Source organism: Talpa europaea, assembly GCF_964194135.1.
Source record: "Talpa europaea genome assembly, chromosome: 10".
NCBI lineage: Eukaryota > Metazoa > Chordata > Mammalia > Eulipotyphla > Talpidae > Talpa > Talpa europaea.
In genome coordinates, this window is record NC_140077.1 from 45,270,444 (window position 1) to 45,290,808 (window position 20,365).

At 41.6% G+C, this 20,365-nt stretch overlaps 1 protein-coding gene across 4 annotated transcripts in view; it reads right to left on the reverse strand.

The window, feature by feature from the left end:
• TET1 (tet methylcytosine dioxygenase 1) overlaps window positions 1-11,348 on the reverse strand; it is a gene marked incomplete at its 5' end in the record, with an annotated part of 131,780 nt that extends 120,432 nt beyond the window's left edge. For all 4 annotated transcript variants that reach the window (XM_084244628.1, XM_084244627.1, XM_084244626.1 and 1 more), the window contains one exon: window positions 9,459-11,348. In XM_084244628.1, coding sequence (XP_084100754.1) covers window positions 9,459-11,348 — 1,890 coding nt within the window. The remainder of the gene's footprint in view (window positions 1-9,458) is intronic.
• Window positions 11,349-20,365: the final 9,017 nt, after the last annotated feature.

The window sequence follows — 20,365 nt, forward strand, 5'->3', positions numbered from 1 at the left end:
TTTAAATTCTGCTTTTGCCATGGTAGCTAAAAATATACCAAGTACCTAATCCTGATCCTGCTAGTATCCAATCATACGGTAAGAGATATTATGAAAAGAAAATGACTACCACAAAGGGAAAAGAGGAGAGGCACCCACTATGTTCTCTAAGCCTTTTATCACTTTTGAAGGGCAGAAGTGATAGCTGTAAAGGGTCAGGGAAAGTACCTGCTATATAGAGGGAGCTTAACCTTGAAGAGATTTACATGTTCATTCATGTTCCTTTGGCCATGAATATGAGAATCTACAAGAAAGGTGCTGCTGCAGACATCAGTGGGCACTGTTCAAACAGGAATGCCCCACAAACGTTGCCATGGCAAAACTGGAAGCGTCTATAATGCTACCCAGCATGCAGCTGGCATTGTCAATAAACAAGTCAAGGACAAGATTCTTGCCAAGAAAACCATGTTCATATTAAGCATATTAAGCACTCTAAGAGCAGAGAGAGCTTCCTGAAGCAAGTGAAAAAAAAATAAGAAAAAAAAGGAAGCCAAAGAGAAAGGTACTTGGGTTCAGCTGAAGTGCCAGCCTGTTCCACCCAGGGAAGCATGCTTTTTGAGAACCCGTGGAAAGAAGACTGAGCTGCTGGAACCCATTCCCTATGAATTCATGGCATGATAGGTGTGAAAAACAATAAAAGACCTCTGTATTATGAAAAACAGAGAAATAGATGATGAAATCCTGGTGCAATCACTATCTCTGAGGGAGCATTAAGATGTGTTACTAAAAAAGAGTGTAGTAGAAACTTCAGTTTCTCATTTTAGGAGAAGGAAATGAACCTGACTTTCAAATAAATACTTATACCACAAACTTCAGGATTCCAAAAGTGGTAAAGATTTAGAAATCATTAGCATAAATTCATTAGCAAATTATTAATTTAGTTGCTGCTTTTCTTTGTTTTTTTCCCCTCCATCTTTGGTTTCATTTTCATTTTTTTTGTTTTTTAATTGTATTTTGTTTTCTTTTTCTAGTGTTTCTTTTTTAGTTTTATCTTTTTGTGTGTGCTACCACTTTTAGCTTGAAATAAAGGACTAATGATTCCAATGTCAAGGAAATTATTTGAAATGAGAACCCAGATTTATATGAAAAAAGTTTACTATTATATGAAAATTTTTAAGAAACTGTAAGTGCCCAGCAATGAAATATAATTTACTAGGTTATGTCCACTTACCTAAAGGAATACTGAACACACATTTTAAAAACCCTTATAAATTTTAATTATAAGAGAAAATGCTGATGATACACTGAGAGGGAAAAAAAAGAGAAAATTTATCCCATCTGACCTCAACTATGTTATTTTATAAATACAGAAGAAATATTGGGAGCAAACATGCCAATATATTTTTTGTGGTTTCCTTTAGTTAAGACTATGGTTTATTTTTCTCCTGCTTCTAAATTTTCTAAATGTAAATTACATTACTTCCATTTATCATGTTTTATTGTTTTTTAAAGTCACACACAGCTCATTATGTAAAAATTCAAGTCATGTAGAAACACTTAAGCAAAAATGTAAAGTCATATATTTTCTAATTCACTCTTCTGCATCCAAAAAACTCCTGTCCTCAGAGGTAAAAACACTTCCAACAGTTTGGTTTGGTAGGTATCCTTCTAGAATTGTTTCTCTAAATTCCATTTATAATTAGAAAAATACATTTTGAGTTTTCATGCTCCTTTTCCATTTAAAACTTTGAGTTGCATCTTGGTATAACCCACAATCAGAAATGCATATGGCAGTAATTTTAACCAATGTAGGCAGCAACTTTGCCATCAAATATTTTAAAGCACTCTACTTTCATAGAAATGTTTTTCTCAAATCTCCTCGACTTTGTATTATAGACCTCCTAGGATCCTAATATCTTTGTACTTGAAGATAGTATGTATAGAAATAAACTCCAAGATGTTTAAGGAAACTAGCTGCTAAGATATGGAATATAATAAATGGTTTTCAGCACACTTATTTTCAAGAGACATTGGCATGAGAAATAATCTGTATCTTTTATTCTTTGACAAGATTTCATTCATTCATTTATTGTATCATTTGTTGATCACCTATTATGTGCTAGCACCCTCAATCTTAAAGACGTGTGGCTTTAGAATTTAAACATCTTACTTTTAACCACCGCTCTGTTGGCAAGAGAACATCATGCTCTTCATTTAAAAACAGTGACTCAGTATTAATGGAACATAATTAAATTGAAAAAGAGCAAGATTTCTTTTTTGTAGTTCCTCTAGCAGACACTAAGAATTGATGAAAATTAACTAAAATTTTGTGGATACTCTTGACTAAAGCACTGAGTCTCATTATCTGGGTAATGACCTGAATTGCTTAGATTCATTCAATTCATTTATTTAGTTGCATTTTATTGTACAAGTATGCAAATAAGAGATAAGATCTGGCCTTTTCTTCCTGATAACATGAGCCACACCCACCAAAGTGCCACAAGAACAGCCTATCTTATAAGTAAATGACATTTTGCAGCTTTCAAACCATCAACTTTGTTCTTTTAAACCGTGGGCTCTTTAAATCCTACTCTGGAATAAAAAACCAAGAGGTTTTTCTGACCAAACAGAGATGGGGAGTTAAGCTCTGTAACAAGTAAGTGTCATATTATGGTCTAATATACTATTATTCCGTAATAGTATAGCTTGGATAAAAGTATAACTCGATGAAGGTGTTAGCCAGTTTTTCCTGGATATGATAACATAGACAAAATGGTAAGATAAGGTTTCAACTACAGTGACAAGATCCAGAAATTAACACCCACACGTCAGAATCAATTAATAGTGGTAAGATTTTCTTGACACACGTGGGGTTAACACATGCAAGTCCTTTTATTTTTCTATGAACAGCTCTATGGTGAGGTATACTACTAGAATCTTGGTAATGACTCAAGATTCCTTCGAGGCATATTTAAGGACATATAACATCTGCCCTCAATTGAAGGAATTGGCAAGAAAAAATTTGTTCCATATGCCATACACAATATATGCCCAAATGAGATCTAGTTGTTTTAAAAACACAACGAAAATCAGTGACCAGAAGAGGTTGTTCTATCCCCAATCCTACTAAAATGGATAAAACAAAGCAAGTATGTTAATGAATGCAGAAATGACATCTGTGGTATTAGACTATTATTATACTATTTATACAAGAGTCCATGGTTCATATACTACTACCTCACTTTTTGTTTTTAAAGAACTATGTAGGTATTACTATTTTTTCAGGTAGAATTTGCATTGCTTAGAAGAGAGCACAAAAATAAAAACCACTTTTTAAAGTATTAACTAGTACACTGCTATTTAATCTAAAACATATAAAGGGGGTCTGCCTGGTGGCCTTGGGTTAAGCTCAGCTCTATCACCTCAAAGTCCTGAGTCTGATGCCCAGCCAGCAAGCTAATCCTCTCCTGACTTGCCTGCTGCTCCCCTCAGCAATGTATTTCAGTAAATCTGCCTGCTCTGCTCCCCACTCTGCCTCTGGTGAATCCTCTCACACACACACCCCCCACCTCTGTCCTGTACCCCAGGTCTTGTATGCATAAATAGATCTTTTTTAAAAAAGGAGAAAATTCTTAGATAGCGATGAGTTATAAAATTAGTGTTTTTAATTATATGTACCTCTGAATATGTAGAACAATATGCTGAACTAAGCTTGGCATAAAAACATTTGATCTAAAAGATATCTCTGGGAAGACTACTTTGCTATACAATTAAAGAAATTCTATCATATTGTGGAGACAAAAATGTAATCTATGACCAAAAATGGTAAGTCAATAATTGTTTTTACTTCACCCAGATAGTAGTTAGCATTTTGAGAAATGGCATATGCTTTGGCGGGCTAAGTATATCTTAGAGAAAAAAATTCTAAGAATTCTGTTTTTAAAATGTAATTTGGTTTTATATAAGCATGAACAAAAACTACCAAATATTGACATTGTAAAGTGGAAATGTATTTTCTGTTTCTCACTGCAACTCTCAAAAAGTAAAACAAGAATAATAAGTAAAAGCAGCTAATAGGGCTTCCCCTGGTGGCACAGGTGGTTGAGTGCCGTGCTGTGAAGCTGTCCGCAGCCTCCACAGCACCGGTTTGATCCTGGCCCACAGGTGAGGATCCCACATGGCGCAGCAGGCCTCTCCTGTTGCGCCCGCTGATCCCCTCAGCAGTGTATTTTGTCAGTCTGCCTGTTCTGTTCCCCACTCTGTCTCTGGTGAATCCTCTCACCCTCCTGCAAGTCTGGCCTGTACTTGTGTTCTTGTGTAAAATAAATAAATAAATTTTTTTTTAAAAAGCAGCTAATAAATGCATAAAATAGATTTGCTTACCAATATTTAGATGTCAAAGTTAATAAATGTTCTTCAATCTTTGATATATCAAATAAATATTTAAAAAGTCAAAAAAATCATATACCTGACAATGAAAGTAATGAAACAACTCTGTTGACAACTATAAAACACTAGTGAAAGAAATTAAATAAGACTTACATAAAGATACACCATGGTCATGAAAGGGCACATTCAGTACTGTAAAAATGTTATTCTCTCCAAATTGAAGTACAGATCCAACATAAACAAAATAGAAATTCCAGTAAAAATTTTTGGTGAAAATTTAAAGACTGATTGAAGATGCAAATAACCAAAAATAGCCCAAATAAAAAAGTAGTAAAAAAAAAATAAAATACAGCCTATATAAACTCCTCATTTTTATTACAGAGCAGCAATATGTACCCATGTGTTAAATGTTCACCTGTTTTAGGGTATTGTTTCCTGCTCGAGGTTATTATAAATAAAGCATCCATGAACAACAATAAATAGCCCAAATTAATACTGGAGAGTAAAACTGAAGGACTTATACTATCAGTTATCAAGTAGTGATGGAGCTTGGTCATTATGACAATTTAGGCAAAAGAATAGACCACAAGGCCAAAAAATGTCTAGAACAGATCCAGAACTAATCAATAACCTGAATTTATGACAAAATGATAAGGGGAAAGGGTGGTTATTTTGGTAATTCTGCTGGTCAAGTAGACATCCATATGAAAAGGAATGAATCTTGACTCTATACACAAAATTCCAGATATACTGTACATATAAACGTGAGCAGTTTTAAAAAGGATATTTTTAAGAGGAAAGCAAAAGAGAACCCTGTCAATTGGGAAAAAAAGAAAAGAAAAAAAAGACAAGATTTTCTTGAACAGAACATAAAGAGCTATCATAAAGGAGAGGATTGGTAGGCTAGACTACACTAGTATCAAGAATTTCTATTCTTGGGCCTCCCTGGTGGTTCAGGGGTTAAAGTCTCAGCACTATCAAGCTATTGCCAGTCACTGCAGTGAGCTCTATCCCTGGTCAAGGAGCTGACCCACATGTCGCAGCAGACCTCTCCTGTCTCACCCGCTGCTCCCCTCAGCAGTGTATTTCAGTAGATCACCTGCTCTGCTCCCCACTTTGTCTCTGGTGAATCCTCTAGCCCCACCCCTCCTCCCGCCAACACCTCTGGCCTATATCCCAGTTCTTATATGCATCAATAAATAAAATAAATATATAAAAAAAACTATTCATTAAAAAGCATGATTAGGGCCTCCCTGGCGGTAAGTCTCAGCACTCTCACCTCCATGGCCCTTTGTGGCTGAGCAGCCTGAGTTCCAGGGAGCTAACCCCCATGGCACAGCAGACCTCTCCTGTCTTGCCCGCTGCTCCCCTCAGAAGTGTATTTCATTCAGTCTGCCTATTCTGCTCCCCACTCTGCCTCTGGTAAATCCTCTCACCCCCCCCCCATACCTCTGGCCTATGCCCCAGTTTTACTATGCAAAAATAAATAAAATAAAATAAAAATCTTACAATAAAGGAATTTTTTTTTTTTCGTGGGACCCTCGCCGGCGGCCGGGGTATGAACCGATGCTGCAGAGGCCGCAGGCAGCCTTGCAGCCCAGCACTCAAAGGCTGCGCCACCTGGGGAGGCCCAAGGAATAATTATTTTAAAAGAAAAGCATGAAGGGCCTCCCTGGTGGAGCAGGGAGTTGGGATGCTGCCTATGGGGCTGTCCACAGCTACTGCAGCACGAATTCACCTCTCAGCCAGGGAACTACCCAATCGAGCAGCAGACCTCTCCTGACTCTCCCCGCTGCTCTCCTCAGCAATAATTTCAGTCAGTCTGCCTGTTCTGTTCCCCAATCTGTCTCTGGTGAATCCTCTCACCTCCCCCATACCTCTGACCTATACCCCGGTTCTTGTATGCATAAATAAATAAATCTTTAAAACAAAATAAAACAAAAGCATGAAAAGTTGAGGCATAGCATTGGCAGATATCTGCAATCATATAATTAAACAAAGGATTGATATGGGAACCTCCCTGGTGGCACAAGGGGTTAAGCATCAGCACTTTGAAGCTATCAGCAGCCACTGCAGCACAAGTTCAATCCCCAGCAAGGGAGCTAAACTACACGGTGCAGCAGACCTCTCCTCTCCTGTCTCGCCTACTGTTCCCTTCAGCAGTGTATTTCAGTCAATCTGCCTGTTCTGTTCCCTACTCTGTCTCTAGTGAATCCTCTCACCACCAACCCCCTACCCCACACACCTCTGGCCTGTACCCCAGCTCTTATATGCATAAATAAATCTTAAAAAAAAAAAAAAGGATTGATATGAATAAAACATAATGGCAGATAAATCAATAATGAAAAGGCAGAATAAAACAATTTAAGTATGGACAAAAGACTTAACTGGCACTTCATGGCTAACAAGCATATCCTTAGCTCAATTTTATTAGTCATCAAAGATGCAAGGCATGGCTAGCACTATGTACCTAACAAAATAATAAAAATAAAACAGGAAAGAAAATTTCAAGTGTTGGCAAGGATGTAGAGCTAGTAGAACTCAAACACTAGCTGTTTGGTAATCTACATGAAAGCTAAACGTAAGCAAATTGTATGAGCCAGCAATTCACCTCCTAGGAATGTAGTCAATAGAATGCACATGCTATTTGCCAAAAGACATATATGATAATGGTCATGCAACATCACTGTTCCTTAAAAACAGAATGGATATATTGTGATTATGTATAAACTCAAAAACATGATATAAACAAGAGAAACAGGAAGCAAGAGTAGAAAACTCTCCTTGCTCTCTCAGACGAAGTCCCCACAGACAGCCTGCGCTCCCCTCTGCCTCCTCCTTGCACTGTTGGGTGGATAAAGCTATCTATCGCTGCAGTTCAGTAAAAGAACAAACGAACACACTCTTCAGAATCAGCTTTGTCAATGAGGTGATCTTTTGGGGAATGGAGAAAACGAGATCAAGAAAAAAATGATTATCATCAAGTATAGGGGAATACTGTAATAGAATACAAACATAAACAAGTTAAACTATTCCAAATGAACAACATAACCACATTGAGGGGGAAGTGTGGTGGGTGTGGATCTGGGTGTGGGTGGCAGACCAGCGACTGAGACAAGGACACAGGCAGTCAGTAGCATGTTTGGAGAGTTTGGGGAAGTATAAGTATCCAAACACTGCTGAGACTGCCGGCATAATGTGAGAAATGATGGGAAACAAGACAGAAGAGTTCACTTGTATGAGGATCTTAAAGGTCTGCTATTCCACATTAATGAATCTAGGTTTCATTTGTAATTAGAAGTCACTGGAAGTTTTGCTCTAATTTTTGTTGTTGATTGTTTTGAGATAGATCACACAGAAGAGCACTAAATATGTTTAAGTAGGACAATCGGGACTTTGGAAAGAAAACTTGAACTGCCCTAAGTCAACATCCTGACTTCTCTGCTGGCTGGGACGCTTGTGACTATGTCCGCAGTACACAGCCCAGTAGAAGTAAAATAAATACTTACTGATAATAAAAACACTGAAATTGTCCCATCAAGAGATAAAGGTCTCAACTATAGAAGTAACTAAGAAAATGGAGAGGTGGGAGAGGTTAGATCTTTTAGAAAAAGAGAGACTCACAAGAGTGAGAGGAAAGCATCAAAGATGACTGAATTGGGCCTCCCTGGTGGCACAAGGGTTAAGACACAACCTATGAAGCTGTCCACAGCCTCTCCCGGCCAGCCAGGGAGCAACCCAAATGGCGCAGCAGACCTCTCCTGACTTGCCCGCTGCTCCCCTCAGCAGTGTACTTCGGTCAATCTGCCTGTTCTGTTCCCCACTCTGTCTCTGGTGAATCCTCTCACCCCGCACACCTTTGACCTGTTCCCCAGCTCTTGTATGCACAAATAAATCTTTAAAAAAAATTTGAAATAAAAAGATGACTGAATTTTCCAATTTGGGTAACCATCAAGACACATGTAAGCGATTGAACAAAATATGTAACGCAGAGGAGGAGCAGGATTAAGAAAGAACATATTTACTAATACCCTTTAGAGACAGAGAAATGTACCAGTGATATCTCTTGGCAGTTACAAATCAGAAACTTGCAAGGAAGACTCTTCACTAAAAATATGGCTAGGTGTTTTTGGATATATATTTGTAAACCACTAAATTACTAGCCATTGGATTTTGACCTCCTCCTACATGTGTGAAATTATTTGATGAAGGGAGATTATTCATAGCAATAAGGTTTATAATAACAAAATTTTTTAGAAACCCCTAAAATGCATATCAATATATGATTGGTCAAATGTCTGATTTCTTGTTTGTAATGGCTCAATCAAATAGGAGGTCAGCATTTTTTGAAAGATAATTGAAGTCAAGAAATAGAAAAGGGGGCCTCCCTGGTGGCACAAGGGTTTAAGCACAGCACTGTGAAGCTATCCACAGACTCTGCAGCAAGAGTTTGATTCCCTTTGATCCCGGGGGGAGCAACCCACATGGTGCAGCAGACCTCTTCTGTCTAGCCCACTGCTCCCCTCAGCAGTGTATTTCAGTCAGTCTGCCTGTTCTGTTCCCCACTCTGTCTCTGGTGAATCCTCTCAACCCTCATACCTCTGGCCTGTACCCCAGTTCTTGTACACATATATAAATAAACCTTAAAAAAAAAAAAAAAGAAATAGAAAAGGTTAACTGAGGGCCTCCCTGGTGGCACAAGGGGTTAAGACACAATCTATGAAGCTGTTCACAGCCTCTGCAGCACAAGTTTGATCCCTGGCCGGCCAGGGAGCAACCCACATGGCGCAGTGGACCTCTTCTGGCTCACCCGCCGCTCCCCTCAGCAGTGTACTTCAGTCAATCTGCCTGTTCTGTTCCCCACTCTGTCTCTGGTGAATCCTCTCACCACCACTCCCACCTCTGGCTTGTACCCCAGTTCTTGTATGCATAAATAAATCTTTAAAAATAAATAAATAAATACAAATAAAAATAAACTAATGCATCGCTGCACAAGTCATACTTGAGGTAGGTCCACAAATTCTTAGAAGTAACTTATGCAGCCACCCGGATCACTCTCCCAAATCTCACAGGGGTCTCCCAGTCCTTACCTCCAAAGGCACAGTGGCAGGTGGTTTCTTTTTCAGTTCCTCACATTTCCTCTTCTTACAAATCTGATGGCTATTTTTTCTGTTCTTGCAGTAAGTACATTCACCACAGTTGGTCTTCTGCTGGCAGGGTGCACAGACCCCGCATCGCTTTCTTTTCTTCTTTTCCAAAGTAGGTTGCAAAGTTTTATAGGAAGAAGAGGAGGTGCTGGCAACTGACACTGGGATAGACACAACAGTGGTGTTGATCGTGCTGGTCATGCTGGGCTGGAAGCTCACCCCTTCCGATTTGCTTGGACCAGCCTGGCAGAGTTGGGCAATGCCCTGTGAAGCCTGATAGTGTCCTCTCTCAGAGGCTAATGTGAACCCCTGAGTATTCAGCGGCAGAAAGCTTTTATGAACTTCATTTTCTTTATTGCTCAGAGCCATCATTGGAGGTACCGAGCTTATCTCTGAGTCTGATGATGGCTGAGGGGTGTGGCCTGAGCCCAAAGGCAACATCTGCATAGCACCCTGGACATCAAGCCCATACGAAAAAGTGCTCTGGGATTCAGGCCACTCTGGGAGAGCATTAAAGGTAGCAATTGGGTTTAGAGGGGCAGGAAGAAAAAGAGGTGAGTCTGAGGCAGTACCACTGGCCACACCAAGGATTTGTTGATTTAGGATAGCACCAAAGACTTCTCCTTGGATTGAAATAGCACCAGGAACCTCTGGTGGGTCTGTTGTCTCACCGAGAGCCTCTTTATGAACTATATTAGCACCAGGAACTTCCCATTGATGTGGGATAGCACTAAAGGCCTGTCCTAGGACAGGGGCGGCATCAGTAACTTCCTGTTGATCTGGGGTAGCTTTAAGTACCTCTTGATGATCTGGTTTAGCACCCAGGGTTTCTTGTTCTGAGCCTGCCAAGAGGAGTTTTATTAATGAGGTAGGATATATTGACCCACCAATAGACAAACAGTTTCTAAGGTCCAATTCAGAAATAACCTTATTAAAGCTGGAAGTGGGACAGCATCTTTGTTCATTTTTGATAGGATCCAGGTAAGAATCAGATAGCTTAAGAGATTCTACTCGTGAACCTAAATCTTCTAATTGAATGTTGGGATTTCCTTCAGAGGTAACATTGAGGGCTGCTCTTTGGAGCAAAGGAGCACATAGGGTGTCCTGAGCAAATATTTGAGGGGAATCGCTGTTATTCAATGTCTCCTTAGATAATGATTCTTCACCACCATGTGTCCCTTCCAAAGACCCAGAAAGAATCTCTGTCTCAGGGCCACAGTGATTGGGGGTATTTGCTTTGGAATCCTCGACCCTTTGGGACCAAGATTGGATTGTTTCTTGGCTCTCACCTTTAATTGAAGATGCATTTTGTACACTGATTAGATTATCTATGTTAGGAGGGTTTAGAGGGTCTTGCACTGACACCGAATCATTTTCTGAATGCTTTACTCCCATGTCACTAAGTACCTTATGTTTACATTCATGTTGCTTTTCTAAATTCTTAGGAGGTGGAACTTTTTTAGGTTTGGCTATGACCACTGGGGGTTGGGAGAGTCGCCTGCTAAGGGAGGTACTTCGGAGAGCCATTGTAAACCCATTGCAAGTTAAGGACTCTGGGTTCTGAAAAAGAACCTCAGTCCTATCCAAATTCATCCGTGCTGCTCCAGCACGTGTCAGAAGGCTTCTCACTGGCATAGGTGGTTTGGGTTCTGTTTTTTTCTTAACATCTCTTTCTTGAATTACTTGTTTTAATTTTCCAGGGTTCACAGTCTTTACTGATGCAACATTTTTGTTGGCTGGTTTGGATGTCTTCTTCAGTTGGCTGGTTTTCTTTTTGCTTAGATCTTCCCTCCTGACTAATCTGGAAGGCCTTGCATGGCGGGATCGAGACATAGCTACAGAGTAGGAAAAAATGAAAGGGCACAGGGAACAGAGTCATTGGTCCTTTGGAAGGTCTCACTGTTGAGGAGAATCTGGATGTACCATGGTTGCACTTAGTCACACAAGGTTTTGTTCTGAAATAACAATAACAAAAAAAACTGTGAGTGAGCCTTTTTTTCCTATGCATTGTACCATTTAAGATAGAGCAATTATTAATTAAAATCAGGGAACTGAGAATGTTTACTAGCAAAGAAAGATATAACAGACAACAAACACTGCTCAAGTATAGTTTAAAGCCTACATTCACAATAAAGTTCTTTTAATTATTGTGACAACTGATTAAGCTGATGAAATTCTTTGAATAAGTATGATTTCTTTTACAAAATTATTGTAGTTACTTGTAGTTTAAAACTCAAGTCCCAAACTTTACAAATTTGAATAATTAAAATATTATCTCCTAAACTCTTTCCTCAGCATATCAATGAGCAGGCAGAGTTATCATCTCTCTGAGAGTAAAGCTGAGCAAGTCAGAGGAAGAAGAGTTTATGGAATCCAAGAAGCTCTATTTCTTAGTGATCCAATAATATTAATATCACATTCCAAATAACAATCCACAAAATTTGAGCTTTTCACATGCACACAAAAAATAGCATAAAATCTTGAGTTAGTATTGACAGATTAAAGTGCAAATAAGATTCAGGGGTCCGACAAGTATTTGCTGAGTACCTACTATGTGTAAGGAAGGCATTGTGGTGGGCCTTGCCCACACCCAGAAATGATGTCCCTCTTTTCTTTCACCCGACTTAATCCAAAGACTGCTGGTTCTAAAATCCCTCCTACCAAGGGTCCCAAAAGTCTCATGATGAATTCCTAGGCAAGGAAAGTGGGAATAAAGAGAAAAGATAATTAGAACAGTAAAGCATACTAAATAAGCAACTACTGTTTGAAAGCAGAGAAGAGGAGAAAATGAAAAGGACCGACCAAGAACCACCATCAGTTTTGCCTTTTTATCTCCTTAGACTGCTTGTCCTGAACCAAAAATAAGACCAAGCTCTGGACCTCCCTGGTGGCACAAGGGGGTAAGATACAACCTATGAAGTTATCCGCAGCCACTGCAGCACCAGTTGGATCCCTGGCCAGTTTGCTACGCACATGGCGCAGCAGACCTCTCCTGTCTCGCCCACTGCTCCCCTCAGTAGTGTTTTTCAGTCAATCTGCCTGTTATGTTCCCCACTCTGTCTCTGGTGAATTCTCTCTCTCTCTCTCTCTCTCTCTCTCTCTCTCTCTCTCTCTCTCTCTCACACACACACACACACACCCCGCACCTCTGGCCTATACCCCGGTTCTTGTATGCATAAATAAATAAATCTTTATTAAAAAAAAAAAAAAGACTAAGCTCTGAGCAAGAATGATGGTCACCATACAAAATGTTATCAACAGGCTGGGTCTCCCTGGTGGCACAAGGGGTTAAGCACCGCACTATGAAGATATTCCAAGCCTCTGCAGTATGAGGTTTACCCCAGGCCAGCCAGGGAGCAACCCACATGGCTTGGCAGACCTCTCCTGTCTCGCCCGTTGCTCCCCTCAGCAGTGTGTTTCAGTCAGTCTGCCTGTTCTGTTCCCCACTCTGTCTCTGGGGAATCCTCTCACCCCCGGCATCTCTGGTCTGTACCCCAATTCTTGTATGCATAAATAAATAAATCTTAAAATAAATTAATAAAATTTTAAATAAATAAATAGATAAATTAGATAAAATCATAACAAAACAAAAAAAAAATCACTCCAGTTCCCTTTAAAAAATAATATAAAAGGAAAACTGGGAGCTTAAAAAAAACTTTTTATAACTTCAAAAAGAAGAGAATATCTAAATGGTATTTATTATTACTATATAACCAGCTTAACCCATAGTCTGCCACATCCTGCAAAAGCAATATCTAGTTAATATCTGTTCACACCTAACATACTGTTCATAACACATTGTAATAAAAGATTGCAGAGCACATTTAGGGTCAGAACACTGTCCCTCTAAGGCTTTTAAAATAGACATTAGTGATAACATTAACCACAAGAAAAATAACATTTTGATAAATCTGTGCTAAATACAAACACTAAGTCAGAGAATACTTCCAGTTCTTGGCATACAAGTATACTGCTCTCTTCCTTTTCTTAAAAAAATGTTTTGGTTTAGTAACTCTTTGGCTATTAAAAACTGTAGAATGTTTTCTCCAAAGACCACCACTTTTTGTACCGGCGTTTTTTAGAAAACAAAAAAAATTCTAATTCTAATCTCCAGAAAATCAGCAATCTTTATAAGAATTTTTTTTCCAGATGTCAAAAAACAATCCATTCCTTTCTCTAGAAATTCAGCAATATCAATATAAATATGCTTTATCTATTGTATCAAGCTTATGTTGCTTTAAAAAATTATTAAGTATATGCAATCTGGGTATTGCAATCGACTATAAAAATTAAAATTCATGTATGTAGGCAAGTAATCTGGATATACCAGACAGTGTCATGGGATCTGCTTTTGAAAGTAATTTTTAAATTGATCTCTGTCTCTTCTATATTCTTTTATATTTTTAAATTGAAGTGCTTTAGAAATTCAAGACTTGTAATTAAGATAATGTTTACTATTCAAACCTTATCTCCTAGGAAAGAGACTGCCAAGGAAATGGAAAAGGTATGAGCAACATGGATTGGGAAGATGTGGCCTCTTTAAATGGTAACAGCTTTTTTATGAGATTGTGAAAAAGGCAAATGACCCCTGAAGAACCCAACTGCAGGGGAGAAACCGCTGGGTACCACCCAGCCAAAGAAGGAGAGATAATCAGAAACAAAATAGGGGCTCTCACAAGATTCTAATTTTATCACCCTGGGCTCCACTGATGAAATGTAATCTTTTGTTATAAACTAAGTTGTCCCCAGGGCTGAATTGTTGGGAGACAAGCAGCAAGCTTTTTTTTTTTTTTCAATGGGGGGGGGGGGAAGAAAGATAATGTAATGCATTCTGTTAAATAGGTCTAATTTAATATGTAATTATCCTCAAAGACCTATAGAACTTTTATTTGCCATATTAATTTTAAATGCTCAATTTCCTTTTTTCATCTTTCAGTTATTATTGATTATCTAAGTCATACAAAAAGGCATATTTATAACTAACACCAATTCCACTTCCATTTTTCCTTTCTGATTAAACTGACATTTCAACATTTCTCAAAATTGGTTTTATTCCACTTTAGAATTTTTTCAAGAGTCTAATGCCACAGAAATGGGATTATATGATCAGAAATGAAGAGACTAGTGTCCCTATTATTAAACAGTCCCAGGAGGAAAACATTATGCAATTAATTGACACTATGCCATAAGTTCTCCTTTCCCTAGAAAACAAAATGAAAAAAAAAACCAAAAAAAAACATAAAACCAACAACGATGGGATATGAAACACTTCTTTGGTAATAAGTTTTTCACCAATGGGCATCAAGAGTCTTAACCATTAATATACCCCGAAAATGTTCTGAACCATTAATATACCCCACCCCGAAAATGTTCTTGTGACATAGGGGACTGGAGTGTGTGAGATTCAAACACAGGAGCTAAGAGACCAACTCATAATCTGAAACACAAAAAGACACAACACCACCCCAGAAGTAGAGAACATGAGGTTAAGGACAGAGTAGAAAAGTGGCAAAGAAAAGGCCCCAGGGTGAATGTGATAACTAGGTAGGGCTTGCGTAAAAATCAGCTAATTATTCACATATAATTTAAACGAACAAAATTGGTCAACAAAATCAGAATTGTTGCCTCAATATTGTGTGAGCTTACTGAGTCTTTCCTAAAGAGAACTTTTGGGGGTGTTCATTTTTTTACATTATCGAACCACCTTTTTAGAAAACGAAAAGCCAACTCCCTAAAGTCTATCAGTTGTCTGTAAAGGACAATAGTGACAGAACCAAGTCAGGAAAACTTTTCCCACCTAGTTCCCTCCTCCAGTGTCTCTCAAAGTCCCATGGGCAGGAAGTGGCTGAATTGAAGCAACCATCCAGCCCGCATATCAATTTAAAATTATATTGCAATCCTTCCCACTACCAGCAATGTCCAAAAAGTGGTATCTGCATACTAGAGCTAACTGCAAAACTAACTGCAATTTCAGTCATTCCATTCAGCTCCTTAGAATTTAAAGGCAATTGCCCTTGACTGAGAAATATAAGACTTAAAACATTTCTTTTTAAAAGGCACCACCAGTCTCCGTTTCCACCAGCAGCTAAGTTCTACATCTAAGAGGAAGAGGAGGTGGGCGGTTTGCTTGCTGTTCCTAGATAGTTTTCTACCACAGGAAGTTTAAGAGCCTTCGGCACATGGAAAGGCTGTTCAGGGAAACTCTGTAGAATGCCAGCAGACTTAATCAAAGCCTCCTTCCATATGTAAAACACTCCTGCTGCCCTGCAGAGAGTAAGAAAAAACAGCCCAAAGCGACCACAGAAAAGGGAAGGGAGAAGTTAAAATGGAGATAGACCCTTCCAGAACGAGAAAAGCATAAAACGCCCTGGGAAGAGGAAGAAGCACAAGAAGGGGAAAAAAAAAAAATCTAAAAAGAAAAAAAAAAAAGCCAAAAGACAGATGAAGGGAAAGAAATTTACAGTAGTAAAGGTAGAATATAAAAAGGCAACTGGGATCAAAACTCTGAAGACTAAAGGTAGAGAGAAGGGGGGGAGGGGGGAACTTGATTGTGCAGGGAAAAAAGAAGATACAAACACTAAGAAAAGAATGGGGGAGGGGAGAGACAAACCAGATAAAGAAGATTGGAGGGGAGGAGAGACAAAGGGCAGGCACAGAGGTGATCCGAACCTCTGCTACCAATTCTGGAAGACCCGCGTTGAGAGCTATAGTCACTCTAATTAAAATGGTAAGTGGTGATCCCAGTGATAAACTACTGATCTTTGCGAAAAATGGAACACCACTAACTCCCGTCTATCATGATTGTGAAATTTCATTGAAATCTTCACAAGACTTTCAAGACTGTTGGGGGCTGACAACGGACCTAATGGAGATCCCTTAACTGGGGAGGGCAGGGACTTGTTTTTAACCTGTGTAATCAATACCGATAAAATCTGGTTTTTACAGATAAAATCTGGAAAACCACCCAAAACCTTACCTAAGCCTTTTAGAAATAACAGGGACTAATCTCCAAACAATGCCTATTTACCTACCTATCTACGTGACCCTCCGTGTTGAATTGTAGTTATAAATTCCTAAAATGCCCTAAATAACTCTTGCCCTAAATGGTTAACAAGCGACTTTTCCATATAGTGGAAATATATATATAGGCATTCTCAGGTAGAAGGAAGGCAAGGTTTTCATTTTATTGTACTTTATCTCTTGGGAGGGGGAGAGGCTGGCTAAGCACATTTTGGTTCAGGTCCCGCTGGAGGCTGCTGCCCTTTAGCGCCGCCCTGCAACCCAACCCCCGGCACCCCGCGCAGCGCACCCGCCGACGCTGGGTTTGGCACTTAATCTTCTTGCTTGAGGTCTTGAAGCACTTTTCAAACCCTTCCTCATAAACTGATCATTACTATAATGTATTATGCAGCTCATATTGTGCCGGACGATGGAACATTTGGGGGTGGGGGGGCGAGGAAGAGGCAAGATGGTTAATGGGGAGGAGGGCGAGTTGGGGGCAGGGAAAGGCTCCCAGTTAAAGCATTATCTGTCCTCTTGATGACACATTGATTTTTTTATTGGTTCGGAAATGCCCGATTTGGGCTCCCCGTTATGTGGAAGGTTGCTGGGACCGGCCAGTAAGTTCCTGGCCACTTTTTGTAGACGGACTGCGCGCAGCCCTGGGAGAAGCTGGGTCTGGGAGTGCAAGGGAGGGCGGGGGGGGGGGCGGGAGAGGAGAGGGAGAGAGGAAGACAGGCGGAAAGAGGAAGAGGGAAAGGCAGGCAGAGCGATCGAGCCCTGTGTCTCCCCCGACACGTGAAGGGGCGGCGACCCTGCCACCGGCTCTGGCCGGGAGCGGTCCCTCACGCGCGGCTCGGCGGGTCCCCGGCACCCAGCTCCGCGCCCCGCCTCCGCCCGCCGGCTCCGGGATCCCGCCCGAGCGGGACTGATGTGGCCGCAACGCCTGTTCGGAGGGCGGATGGCCCTCACAAAAGACTTGTTTTAAAAGCCATCTGAGAGCCTCCCTGATGGCGCAAGGGGTTAAGACACAATCTATGAAGTCATCCGCAGCCACTGCAGCACCAGTTCGATCCCCCGGCCAGGGAGCTACCCACATGGCGCAGCAGACCTCTCCTGCCTCGCCCGCAGCTCCCCTCGGCAGTGTATTTCACAATCTGCCTGTTCTGTTCCCCACTCTGTCTCTGGTGAATCCTCTCACCACCCCCCACACCTCTGGCCTGTACCCCAGTTCTTGTATGCATAAATAAATAAACCTTAAAAAAAAATAAATAAAAGCCATTTGACACAACACTAATTTTGTGCTCCAGACCCTTCTTCCCGGATCCGTGCAGCTCCAGGTCAGGCCCTGGCAAGCCTCCCCCACGACCTCCACTCCTAAAGTTATGGTCCCCGAAATCCGTTCCCCAAAACGCTAAAGGAGACAGGCGCCAAAATGTTTTCCCAACGTGTCGTCTATCTAAACCTGGGAGAGGGGAGAAAAAAAGTTTGTGGGAACGCTTGGCCACGGGCTAGCCAGGCTCCCCACCAGCAGCTCGCCCTAACTCTTCGCTCCCCTCGCCCAGAGGGCTCCCGACCTCGGACTCACCTACGAGGCGCGTGGAACGCCGACGCCGGGCTTGTCCCCAGGCCGCACTGGCCCTCCCCCAGTCGGGTTGCAACGAAATCCGGGGTCCGAGCCTGAGGCGACCTGGCTCCCCCAACCTAATGTAGCAGCCGGAGCCCGAGGGGGAGACGGCCGGTTCTTCCAGCCGGGGGCCGGGTCATTGTTTATCACAAAACAAAAGCGCCGGGGGCGACCCAGGGTGGAGGGTCGCCGCTGCAAGCGGGCGCACCCCTGCGGCCCCGGGAGGACCCGCGGACTGCGAGCCCCGGCCCAAGTCCAGCCGGAGCGCAGCGCCGCCCCTCGCACCCCAGCGCGGCCTCGGCGGGCGGAATCCCTCACCCCTGCCCCTTGCCAGCGCCCCAACTCACCTCTGGCCGGTTCAGGCTGCGAGGGCAGCTCCCGTCCCCCAACCCCTTCTCCCTCCGCCTCCCGCTCCAAGCCTGCACCAGCCCTCGAGCAAACTTTGCAACTCGCGCGAGTCCCCACAACTTCTGAGCCCGGGGCCAAGGCAGGCACGCGGGGAGAGGGCTGGCCCGGGGAGGACACCTACCGGCTCCCGGCACGGTCAGGGCCCGAGCCCCCGGGGTGGGCGGCTGCTTCCCAAAGGTCCGCAGAGGAGAGGCAGGTAGAGTTGCATGACTGGGGCCGGCAGGGGCGCGTCCCGGGGGGCAGACCCAAGAGCAGGAGGACGCGAGGCTGCGCGCACAAAGCGGCGCCGGAATGAACTGCGCTGCCACTCCCCGCCAGGTCAGCCCCCCGGAGCAGCAGTGTCCCTGGGACAGACCTCAGGGAGAGAAGCTGGGGTTTTGCCTTTTCTGGACCCTGCACCGCTGAGCGACAGGCAAAACGCGAGCTGGATTTCCCCAAACTGGAGCTGGACTCCCCCTCTCGACCCCCCTCCCCACCACTTCACCCTCCTCACTCCCAACTTTTTTTTTTTTTTTTTTGAGGTCAAAGGGTGTCAAAGAGGGAGAGAGGTGTCAATATTTTCTGGCCATGATCTATTTTTTCCAACGGGTTTTCAGACCAAGATAGTTTGGGGGGGTCTCTAAATTGAATGTTCATAGATACATAAATGGGGTGCCAGGTCAGAGGTGATTCCATGAGTAGTATCTGGGTCTGGAGCGATGGAAAATCGCCCTCAACCCCAAAGACAGAGCCAGATGAAGGTGGGATTTCCTTGACTCAGCCCTCCATGTCTGCAAAGGTCATCACAACGTTTTGTTTTCTGGGGTTTTTTTAGTTAAAACTTGACCCTGGATCTCACCAATGATGGTTTTCATTTTATGGATGAAGAACTAAAAGCTCAGGAAAAAGTCAGTTTTCACTGTAGGAGAAATAACTAGTGGCATTTAGCCAAAAATTAAGAGTGACTGGGCATCTGAATTTCTCCCTTAAACATGTGGTAGTTGTTGCAGCAGTCAGTGATTACACATACAGGGAATAGAGATTTTTTAATGAGGTCACAGGTATTCAGGAAAATGCTGTTCATGGAACTATAGTTCCTCCCAGGTCAAACTTCAACTGAAGGGAAAGATTCATTCTATCGTTGCCTTCCATGCCATTCTACCCCCATTCGAACATATTTTTTTATTCTTTGTCATATACTTGCTTTAATGAGCATAATCAGATTGTTCCTTTGAGAAAGATGTCTAAACTTTCAGCCTTTCTCACAGATTGATTCATTCAAATTTATTCTTCAACAAAAACAAATTTGTTCTTGAGGTAGAGTTCAGGCATACAGAGATGAATAAATTTTGCCTTTTTCCCTGCAGGAACACAGAGTCTAGGTTGGTAAGCACAAACATTTAATGACTGCACTGCAGTTTTTTCAGTGCTACAGTTAGATAAGTACTGTGGTAGGAGGAAGTCAGAAATGTGGCACTGCAAATAAATCTTACTCTTCTTAGTCAATATTTTCAAAAGTCAAACTATTAAAGCCTTCAGAAACAATCTTCTAGGACCTCTATGAAAAGATTGGGGATTTTGTCTTGATTTTCATAAAGAGCAAAAAGAAAAAGACTGTCATAAAACTGCAATATCCTGGTTTTTGTTAATTAATCACAATGATTAATTTTTTAAAGCATTGAAATAGGAAAATCACAGACCTAGAACATCCATGGTAAATATTCTCTTATAAATGTTAGTTGAGTCTGTACTAAGTGCCAGGCACAGGTCTAAGCTGTGGAGTGGCCATGGGCAATACAAAAAACCTCTGCCCTGTGGAACTTGGATTTGATCAAGG